Raw genomic sequence first — 12374 nt, forward strand, 5'->3', positions numbered from 1 at the left:
TTATGCTTTTTAAACATTTCAGAACAACACGATTAACTTCTCCACTTCCAGCAATATATCAACATGTCTAATTGAGCCTTTGCACCTGTCATTGCGGTACTTTGCTAATCCAGGATGATTACAGCAAAATCCACTGTTCTTTGTGAACATTATTGGCCTTGATTAAATGACAGTGATTTAACTGAATCCTGATTGTGTTACATTTACTGTTGCGTGCGTGAAATGTTAAGATTTCAAACTGACAACAATAATGCACTTATATTATCTTTTTTCAGTAATGAAATGGATATTTTATGCACTGGTCACTGCATAGTCAACAGCTCCTGCAGCCTGGCCTGCATACTTATGAAGGCCTTTTCCCTGGCTAATGCAAATGAAACAGCCCTTACTTTCCTCCAATGACACCTGATGTGATTAGTATGCAACAGCATGTGACGGGACGGGAGCTGTGATTTTGGACTTTGCCAGTGCTCCAGGTGTCCGGTGCAGTCTCCTGCCCGGCTGCCCCCTGACCCCACCTGGCACCTTCCATATGTGCCCTCTCTGCCACCTTCTGTCACAGTGCTCCCACATCGGCCACCCGCTTTATATTTGTGATGCACGGCGTGAAAAGGGCAGCCTTCTCGGGGAAAGATCCATGTCCAAGGCTGAAAAAAAAAACAGCATGGGCCAGCTCTTCGGCTTTACAGGTGGCAATCTACATCCATCTGAAAGCCTCATTGAGGTGAGCACATATTGAATACCGAAATGGACGTCTCGCTCAGCAATAAGGTCAAGACAGTAAAATACGAGAGTGCACTTCTCAATTACATGGCAATAGAATCATCTAGCTCCGTATCGCCACTTCCTCCGGAGGCTGCCGGTGGCATGACTGTCTCTGGTGGCCCGACAGGAGTTCGCCAAAGCAATTCTGAAGATAATTAAGTCATAAATCTTCCACCAGCACCCGACAGCGCCTGAGCCAGATTACCAGACCCAACTCTGCATAATGTAATTCAGTCATACAATGATTCCCCCCCATCTGATAAGGAACCAATTCATTTCCTCAGGTATTAAGCAAAGCCTGACACATGTGGTACTGCTCACCTTGGGCTAATGAAATGGATAAACAAACAGTATCTGGAGTGTATAATGCCGAATGACGCAATAGAGTACGGAGTGAGCTGGCAGAAGGAAACAGCATATGGGTTGGCCGTTTATCTGGGTGTGCCAGACTCTCACGCAGAAAGCTAATGGCTGAGAGCTAACGTTGCCAGGAGTTTTCCGTGATGGACAACAACTGTTATGCTCAAACAGTGCGTTAGACTGGAAACATGCTAAGCAAAATGGAAATAAAAATCTGACCATCTGTAATAATCAAAAAAAAAAAAAAAGTTTTAGAAATGAATATTAAAGAATTAAACAACTGTTTTTGTTTTTTACACAGTGTTAAAGTATTTATCATAAATTATTTATCTGTGCACATCGTTATTGTTTTAAAATTCATTTGCAAAATTAATTTCCCTTCTCAACGACATCTCTTCATGACATAAGACTTGAAAAACTGGTTGGACTATGCTGACTGTCCAGTGACCAGGTTTTTAGTACCCTTTGCCAGGACAGGTGATCTGACCCATCATAACGCAGAATCTGCCATTTTGTTCAACAAACAAACCAGACAGGAAAGTTTATAGATTAACATCAATCGAACATGAAAATGGTGTACTGACATCTTTCTGTGGTTGAGACAACATATCATTTGATGTTTATTCATGTGTATTTCATGCTACTAGCAGGAAGAGAAAGATTTGAACCGTTAGAACTGAGGCGATACAGCGATCTGTCACATTAAAAAGCCACAGAAATGATACTTATTGTTTGAATTTCTTTAAAAAATGCAAAATTTGAAAGCTAAGACTTTGTTTAATACCAAAAGCAACCTGCTTTGTCTTGTCTGTCGGCGCATTGTCAGCGTCCTCTTTGTTCTAGGATGTATTTTTCACTGAGTGATGATGTGTGGCGGCACGTGAACAGCATTTTTTCCTCTTTACTACTAGTTATAGCATGAACATTAGTTATGTTGTCTCAACCGCAGAAAGACGACAACACACCATAGTCAACTGACAATAGACCAATTATAGGTTTGTAAACAGCCTTTACAGCTAGAGAATTACTCGGATATGGTACAAAATAGTTACATCTTAAAAGATTATAGATTATATTAATTAGATGTAATTTTCAAAATGTTCTCCACATCTCCGCAAGAGCTTGTCACCCAGCGATAAGCACTGTTATTCAACGAAACTGACGTTAGATAGTGGAAGTCTTACAGATCTGTTTTTTGTGGGCGGAGCCTATCTGGTGACAGAAATTGACAGTTTCAAGTGGCAGTCTGTAGAGCCATGGAATAAACAAACAAATAAAAGGTAAATTTGATTTTATATTTCAAAATTCTGACTTCATTCTTGCAATTCTGAGATTATATCTCAAAATTCTAATAAGGAAAAACAACTCATTATTCTCTCTTTTCCCCTCGGCTCAGAATAGGAGTTTAAAACACATTTGTTTTTTTTCCACTCAGAATTGACAAACTCACTATTTTTGAGTTAAATTAAGTTATAAACCTGAATTAGGAGATATAGCCTTGCATTTGTGAGAAAAAAGTCAGAAATGTGAGATAAAATGAATAAATGTTATGTAAAAATGTTAATAGTAATAGGTTTAAATAATATTTCATGCTGTAACTGTAGGGCTAATACAATACGTCCCCTATAAACAGCATATGTGAATATTGCATAGACCTATTGTTTAAATCAAATTTATGCTAAATCATAGCAGCTTTCCTCCATAGTATGTACGATTACACGTATGCGTTTAGCTTCAAATGTGTCTTTATTTGCATTCTGATTTTGCAAATAAAAGGCACAAAAATGTTTTTTTTCCTCTTATTCCATGGATTTTACCCATTTACCTCCACTTGTTACCAGTGTTTTTCTGCTCACGCAGCTGCAAGTGGTGTAACTGTGACGTCTACTCCAAACTGGTCTATAATCTAACTCTCCTGTTTAGGTTGTTTGTCAGACAAAATGGTGAATTTGGCATTATGACTGGTCAGACTGCCTGTCAATCAAACTCAGAGAAAGTTGAAATCCCGCCTACATTCCAGAAGTTGTTTTACTCTGATATACATCATAATCGAGAAGAAAAGACTAGCACAACTTTTGTTTCATGCCGAATTTATATATATTTATCAATTTGTCCTATAAGAGAAATTAAATGTAAATGTTTAAAATAGAATTGTAACTTTTTAAAATTAGTTGACTAACATTTAGGAATAATAACAATTAACGTCAACCAAGATTAATAAATGCTGATAAGTGTAATGATTCTCTCTAACTGTTGAACATATTTATTTTCTTTTAATTAAGAAAAATAATATGTAATGTGGGTAATTTGTTCTATAACTATTATACCAAATTTGGCGGATTCATAAAACCATTATTAAACAATTTAATAAGTATTTCTCTGTTGCAAAATGCACTGCTGCAATGAATTAAGGACAAATCATGTAAAGCTCGACCACATGGTTTTTAGCGAATACCGTTGACAGAATTGTTGATTTTTCAGTTTCCATTCATCCATCTCTGCACGCAGAAGAACAGAAATATGTACAGAGCGAAGCTGACTGAGCCATGTAGCTCTGTTTCTCTACATTCATGGGGAGAGGTAAGTTAAATGACCCCTTGAGTGGCACTTCCCAAGTGCTTCCCGAATGTAGGCAAATCACAAATTGCAGGTGATCTGTCACACACTGCTCTAATAAAACTTCCAGAGAGAGGGACACCCAGGCGGACGTTTTCTATCCTTGCCCTGATAAATGCCGGTCTCAGATGTGTGCGTTAGAGTAAAGTGAAGGGCCTGGAGTCAGTTTGGCTTTACTTGATGACTGATTAACCTTCCTTGCCCTGTTGATGCAGAGCTGCAGGGGACAAGGGAGGAAAGCCAAGCAGAAGGGAAAGGTAAAAGCTGTCTTTGTGTCTCCAGCTGCCTGACACAGACTTGCACTATTACTGTAGCTGCCCAGAGCTCAAGGCCTTCATTCCATTCCTCTGTAAAAATTGCCTCAATAAAACATTGTGCCTTTCTTCAATATGGCTTTGTTAAGCTTTCTGGTGTGCCATAATTAAGACAAATCACTGAAGTAATAAAGGCAAAGCATGCTGTTTTTGTTTAGACCTCTAAGGGACACTGATCCAGATTGCTGCTTATGCTGTTGTTCTTGATTATCATCGTCACTTAATGTAAGCAAATCACTGCATTGCAACAAATTAACAAACCACGCTGTAATTATTTTAAAGGAATTAAACACAACATGTCTAGCTAAAAGATAAATAAAACAAGTTCCCACCAGGCACACAACGTCATCAGGTGACTAAAATTCCATGTAAATTCAATGTATAATGTTAGCGTTACATTGATGTCCGATACCGACGTCAGCTGACGCTGATACTTTGTTGTTTTTTAGATTGTGTAACCAAAATCCAATGTAAAGTCTACGTCAAATTGACATCAAGTACTGACGTCAACTCGATTTCCATTCTCAACCAAAATGCAATTTCTGTCCGACATTGAGGTCCAACGTCAACCTTACATTATAATGATCTCCAGTGCCTTTTGGGTTAGTTTGTAAATGGTAAAACAAGATATGCTGTTCAAAAATAAGACAAAATGTATGCAGAAATGAAATATGGCCATAATTTTCAAGAGCAGGGTTTAAGTACATCCTATTTATTTTTTCAGAGCTCCATTTTGTAAGTAAGACTCATTCAAGCTACTTCAAACTGAATTTAATTTTATCCATTAAACTTAAACCCCTTGAAATAAGAGGTTGGCAGATTTTCTGCTATTTCATACTCAAAAAAGTTTGAGGGTCTTAAAAGGTTAAAGGACCCTTGGCACAGTTTTACAATGAGCAGTTTCATTCTGTCCATGTGTATTTCATGCTATAACTAACAGGAAGAAATCGATTTACTTCGAGCTTAAAAAATGATATTTATTGTTTGAATTTCTTTTAAAATTTAAAAGCTGAGACTTAGTTTAATACCAAAAGTAACCCGCTCTGTCTTGTCTGTTGGCATGCTGTCATTGTCCTCTTTCCTCTGCAATGTATTTTTCACTGAGTGATGATGTGTGGCGTGAGAACACAATCACCTCAGTTAAAGCAGCGCATAAACAGATCTTCTCTTCCTCTTTACTACTAGTTATAGCATGAACATTAGAGTTATGTTGTCTCAACCACGGAAAGACAACAACACACCACAGTCCACTGACGTTAATCAATTATATGGTTAGTAATTTATTAGTAATTTATCCTGTGCCGGCTGGGTTTATAAATGATAAAACAAGATATACTGTTTAAAAATAAGACAAAAGGTATGCAGAAATTAAATGTGGCCAGAGCTCTTAAAGTACATCCTATTTATTTTTTCAGGGCTCCATTTAGTCAGTAGGACTCATTCAAGCTACTTCAAACTGAATGTTAATTTTATCTATTAAACTTAAACCCCTTGAAATAAGAGGTTGGCAGATTTTCTGCTATTTCCAATGTTCCAAAAAAAAGTTTGAGGGTCTTTAAAAGGTTAAAGGACCCTTAACACAGTTTTTTACAATGACCAAGTTAAGTCTGTCCATAATGCCAGTTATATAATATGTTTTTATAGGTTCTTTGCTCCCTTTTTTTTTTACAGAACAAAGTTGAAATCGTCTACATTTTTTTAAATTCCAGGATCAGTGGATTTCTCCATGACACACATACTAGACGTGAAGCGGTGAATTAACAGTACTAAAATTGTTTAACGTAAACGTCTTAAACACTTTTTTTATTGTCACGGTTTATGTATACTGAGTGCAAACAGACAGCATTTAGTGTAAAAGCCGATAAGCATATTTAACTTACACCCAAATAATATGCTTAGTCATTTATTATTTTTTGATGTTCACAACCCTATCACACCCTCTTTTTGGGTTGCGACCCACCGACTGAGAACCATTGGCCTCGATAATAAAATGCGTCGTAAAAAATAACAAATTCCTCAGCAGTGAAAAATGGCTGAAGAAAGTGAACCATAGCAGCTTTTTGCAGCTTTTCTCACTACTACATTCTGGGTCGATGCAGAGAACACCACCAACCTGATACTTAGTGGGCAGTTGGGTCATAACTCATCAAGATCTGGAAAAGAACTCTCCAAGGCCAAGATCATAACACTCTCCCCATAATAGCAGTGTTTATGAATTGTTCATCCCTTAATAAGTGTGCACGAGGACAGTTTAAGCCCATGATGTATCACGCATAAGTATAACTCGCACTCTAAAGTCCGTCCAGCATATAAACATACAGAGTTTTGCTCCCTTTGTTTGCTGTTCTTTCAGCTATTTGAGTCGAGCTTCAAACGTATTGTGTGAGAGATTGTGACGGACGGTGTGAAAAGGCCTGGGAGAGGATGATAGCAGCAGCTGTGGGGAAACTTCCTGCAAACAATGTCCGAGAATGCTGAGAGAACATCTACCACAAATCTACTTTTTACGGCAATCACTTCGAATTTTCTTATTTGTTTGTTTCTCTTGCAGGACACGGCTGTCCTCTTCAGCAGCCAGGCTTAAAAACGTGTCTAATTAATGCTTGCACATGGATACGGACAAAACCGTGCACACAAACTACTGCGGGCACAAAACGAGGAGGGGGAAGCTCGAAGCCGCCTTTGCTAATGAGGGGTGACAAGATGTTTATGTAACCCCAAAGCCCTCCAATCCAGACGAAATTAAAGGCCCGGACAGCCTGACCCAGGCCTCTCAGTCCTAGCGCCCTGTCCCAGGGGGCCCGGTCCGCTAACAGGGAGCTGGAGTGAGTACTTTCACAGCTCCCCCTGATGGAGGTCCGGGGCTGCTAATCCAAAGTGACAGGCGGAGCGGGGGTAGAACGTCCCAACAGCAGGGAGGGACCCCAGAACGAAGAAAGCACGGGTTAAAGCAGGGCACTGCCGAGTGAAAACATATGGAGAACAATCTTTCTATAAAAATTTATATAAAAGCAAAAGCAATTCATTATGTAAAAGGTATTCAAGGAGCCATATCATGGAAAATTGGATTTTCCTTGCTCTTTTGAAATAATTTGGTGTACTAAGGAGGCTACTCACTGAAACATTATAATGGGACAGCTTAACTGTTTCAACATTATTTTTGATTTAATTTAAAAACAATATAATAACTATATAACTAACATTTCATTGCATGCATTCACATTAATGCATGCAAGTTCACATTCATGTGACCCTTCACCACAAAACCATAAGGGTCAATTTTTGGGAAATTAAGATTTATAAATCATATGAAAGCTGAATAAATAAGTTATCCATTAATGTATTGGTTTGTTATGATAGGACAATATTTGGGCAATATACAACTATTTGAAAATCTGGAATCTGAGGGTGCAAGAAAATCAAAATACTGAGAAAATGGCCTTTACATTTGTCCAAATGCATATTACTAATCAAAAATGAAGTTTTGATATATTTACGTTAGGAAATTTATGAAATATCTTCATGGAACATTATCTTTACTTAATATCCTAATGGTTTTTGGCATAAAAGAAAAATGTATAATTTTGACCCATGCAATGTATTGTTGGCTTTTGTTACAAATATACCCGTGCTACGTAAGGGTCACATATAAGTCCATACATTCAGCAACATGACCAACCTTGATCGTCTTTAAAAACTGAATTCCAAAACAACTTTCTGCATACTATATAAAATATTTCACTTGTTTAAATATATATTTGTACTGTACATACTTTTATGTTCTATTAACTCTTATATACTTAGCTCCATAGCTATGATTTCAGTTTATACCATAATTTTATCCAGAAGACTAATAACTAATTATGCTATGCTTGATTAGACTAGCAAAAAACTGCATGTTTAATTCTAAGTTTAGAGAGAGGGAGGAAAATCATAATGCTAACCAACTGTTTTTGGTAAAAAAAAAACTAAAATAGACTGAAAACAGTGAAAACATGGCCCCAAATTGATGATATAATAAGAAATACTGAAAATATATTGCAATTTTCACAAGTAAAATCTTCCTCATCATTACAAATACAGTATTTAAAATCAGAAATCAGAAACCTAGTCTGCCTTGTACATAAGCACCGAATGAAAACTAAAATAACTCCCAAAAATAACCCCCAAAAAACTCTTTTAAAAACAAACAAAATACAACTTAGTAACATTATAAGTGTATCTCTGGAGGGAAAAAATATAAAATAACAACAAAAAATGACTGAAATAAAAAGTAGAAAATAATGGGGTTGAATTAAATGAAAAATGAAATTACAAATACCGAAATTATTTAACAAAGACTTTTAAGTTTTAATTGCAGCCCCAGTATGCTTTTATAAGCAGCAATGTAACATAAATGTAAGGTTTGGGTAAAATGGCACAAATTCTCGGCGGTTCTCCAAGAAGAATATGTGGACCCATAAAGCTTGGGTGGAAAAAAATTGGCTTTCGTTTCAAAGATGCTGTTCAGCTGACTCAGTTGAAGCGAATCTAACAATCCTTCTGTTTTCAGACATTTCTTGTCCAAAGAAGCATTGAAAGCCTCATCATTCAGCTCTCATGGCAGTTTCACATACGTTCACAAGTCCCCTAAATGTCTCAAGTGCACTTACTGTAACTGTTGAGAGACTGAATGTAAAAAGTTGAAGTTTTAACAGGATCCCCCTGTCAGTTTATGAGCGCGAGCTTGAATCCGCCCTTCAACTTTAAGACCTGCTATGCACATGTATGTTTTCTAACTCGAGTTTCGGTGACAATTTTTAGCACATTGTCTCTGCTCTCACATTTCTGTGTTAATTGGATTTCCCCAGCTGACTGCATGAATGTGAGTGAACTCAGTTAGGAGGGAGTAAATAATTTGAGTAGGTCATGTGTGCACTGGCACCAGTTGGTTATATAAGTTATGTGTGATGATGAGAACACAACAAATGCAAATCTACTCAATTCCCTTTCTCAGCATGCCTTGGGTCAATGGTTCCCAGGATGTAAAAGACATCACTTCCAGCATGCTTTTTTTTTTTTTTTTTTTTTTTTTTTGGGCACAACAGCTTGGCTAAAACCTCCCCTGAGTGATGCAAATGCAAAATTTTGAAGTTAGCGATGTGTCACAACCAATTAAAATACTGTCAAACACTAAAACAAGGAGCTTTCCTAGGATAAAGCGGGGATGGGTTTGATGATCTGTCTGTAGCCAGCAGGGATGAGGAACATAAAATAATGGCTGTCTCTGTTTGAGCCCCTAAGAGCTCCCAGTACCATTCTGGCACGATCAAGCGCACATTTCATACAGATACTTAAAGTACAAATCAATGCTGCAGCCCCTCTGAAATAATTGGAACACAGTAATCTAAACCACAATAGCATAAGTGGAAAAAAGCAGACTTCTGTTGCCTTTGCTATGGCAGCGGCTGATTGTATAATGTCTCCCAGTCATGGCCGCTGCCTCAGGAGAAGGAAAAAAAGGTTTGTCTAATCAGTAGCAAGAAGCTGTTTTTCATTAAAAGTCATCATTGGCTGGAGAGATCCTAGGCTCCGGATAATCTGTCCCACTATGGTTTGGGTCCGATTCAACGTGCATCATGTTGAGTTTTTTGGGAATTACGTCTAATCTCATGGTGACATGGTGGGATGTAAGCCCAAGAGTGTAATCAGGATGTAATCTGGAGGTAACAAAGAGAGTTAAACAATAATCTGTTTAACTCTGTATTACAAATAGCGAGTTTAGACTAGCTGGTCGTCTTATAATGTGAATGTAAATAAACAATGAAACTAGGATGACTTCAGATTTATCCTATTCTGATGACACAGGTTTCTTAACAAAAAAAAAAAAAAAAACTTAAAGTTGGAAACTTCTAGAACATTGTGATTCATCCTTATTAAAGGGTTAGTTTGCCCAAAAATGAAAAGCCTGTCATTAATTTCTCAGACCTACGTTCGTTCATCTTCGGAACACAAATTAAGATATTTTTGATGAAATCCGAGAACTTTCTGACCCTGTATAGACAGAAAAGCAACTACCACGTTCAAGGCCCAGAAAGGTCGTAAGAGCATTTTATGAAGCTACGAGAATATTTTCTGTGCATACAGAACGCAAAAATAATGACTTCCACAACTGTCAGCGTAAAATAGATTAAAGATTATTATGTTTTAAATATGAATATTTTTCTGACAATAACAGAAGGCCTTTATTCACCCCATGGAGTCGTGTGAGGCACTTTTCATTATGGATGGATGCACTTCATTGGACTTGTTTTGGACTGTTGAAGAGAAACACCCGCCCACTGCCAAAATAAAGCTTGGGGGAGCCAGAACAATTTTTAATATAACTCAGATTGCATTCGATTGAAAGAAGGACGTTATATACGCCTTGGATGCCTTGTGGGTGAGTAAATAATGGGCCAATTTTAATTTTTGGGTGTACTAACCCTTTGAGGTTGAACTACTGATGTCTCATGGACTATTTTAATGATGTCCTTACTACTTTTGTGGGCCTTGAATGTGTCAGTTGCATTGCTGTCTATGCAGGGTCAGAAAACTCTCAGATTTCATCAAAAACATCTTAAAGGGTTAGTTCACCCAAAACTGAAAATTAGCCCATTATTTACTCACCCTCAAGGCCATCCTAGGCCATCCTTCTTTCAGACGAATGCAATCGGAGCTACATTAAAGATTGTTCTGGGTCCTCCAAGCTTTATAATAGCAGTGGTTAGGTGTTTTTCTTCATCAGTCCAAAACAAGTCCAATAAAGTGCATCCATCCATAATAAAAAGTGCCTCACACGACTCCAGGGGGTGATTAAAGGCCTCCTGTAGTGAATCGATGCGGTTTCGAAGAACAATGTCCATATTTAAAACATAATAATCACTTTTTTCTAGCTTGCGCTAACAGATGTACACAGAAGCCATTCCGGGCGGATGACGTAGGACGTCTGTGCACTCTAATTTGCGTTCTGAGGATAAACAAAGGTCTTACGGGTTTGGAACGACATGAGAGTGAGTAAATAAAGACAGAATTTTCATTTTTTCATTTCATCTCTTTAAGTGTTCAAACAGGTTCACAATTTGAATTTGAGTTAAATGAACATCCAACAAGGCATTGCACCAAAGCATCCAGCTGGGACCAAAAAAAGTGAAATAATTAAACAACTGAAGGTCTGGACTTACCAGCCTGGTTAGTAGTGATGTTTACTGATGCATATTGGGGCGAATAAGGGCTCTGGTCTGATACTCCATTGACAGCCTGGACTTCAAAAGTGTACTGGGTGTGGGCCAGCAGGTCACTTATGAAGACCCGGGTATCTGTGAGTCCCAGCTGCCGTGGAACGAACTGCACGTTGTCCCCACAACGTGTGCAGCCCCCTCTGCCACCTCCGCAGCTCTTGCAGATGATGTTGTAGACCACGTCATCGCGACCGCCGGTCTCCCGCGGAGGATTCCACTCCAGCATCAGCGACGTCTCGTTCACACTGGAGATGACGTTTTGAGGAGCCGACGGCACAGCTGGAAAAAACACACAAGATATACAAATCAATCTTTTTTTGTTAAACTTAAAGGGATAGTTTACTCAGAAATGAAGCACTGATGTCACATGGACTATTTTAACAATGTCCTTACTACCTTTCTAGGCTTTGAACGTGTCAGTTGCGTTGCTGTCTATTCAGGGTCAGAAATCTCTCGGATTTCATCAGAAAAACGTAATTTGTGTTCCAAAGATGAACGTAGGTCATGTGTTTGGAACAACATGAGGGTGAGTAATTAATGACAGAATTTTTCCTTTTTAGGTGAACTATCCCTTTAAAAAAACAACTGGAGGGGACTGAATAATACAATGAAACTGTGAGCGTTGTGTGGATTTCCATGTGTATTTTCTTATGCATTTCCATCAAGCTAATTGAAACTACAATAACATCGCACAAATCACAGGCTTATTTGGATCTAGTGAAACCATTTCTGTGCTGTTTCTGTGTTTGTAAACATCATTTGCGTTTGCTCATGCACACGCACAGCGCGTTTGAAGGAGAGTAAGAGCACACCAAACAAACGCACCTCCAAGATCTTCTTCTGACTGACAGTCTAACTAAAGCTAACAATACCCTGTGTTTATCTGCAGCCGGCATGTGCTCCCAATTACTCTGGGTGCTCCTCGTGGGCATGTGAGGTAATCAAGAAGCAACCCACTGGCTTTTGCCCTTTTTAAAAAGCCCCCAAAATGGAAGGCTCCAATTGATTACTTTTTTACAATCGTGAGCCATTAAGAGGCATCTCTGTCTTAGAACTACAG

The 12374-nt window shown here is 38.2% G+C and overlaps 1 protein-coding gene across 1 annotated transcript in view; it reads right to left on the reverse strand.

Moving 5' to 3' along the window:
- ephb2b (eph receptor B2b) overlaps positions 1-12374 on the reverse strand; it is a 184062-nt gene that overhangs the window by 40542 nt on the left and 131146 nt on the right. The window contains 1 exon segment of the mRNA XM_051122263.1: positions 11258-11593. Coding sequence (XP_050978220.1) covers positions 11258-11593 — 336 coding nt within the window.

This window comes from Labeo rohita, chromosome 11 (assembly GCF_022985175.1).
Source record: "Labeo rohita strain BAU-BD-2019 chromosome 11, IGBB_LRoh.1.0, whole genome shotgun sequence".
NCBI lineage: Eukaryota > Metazoa > Chordata > Actinopteri > Cypriniformes > Cyprinidae > Labeo > Labeo rohita.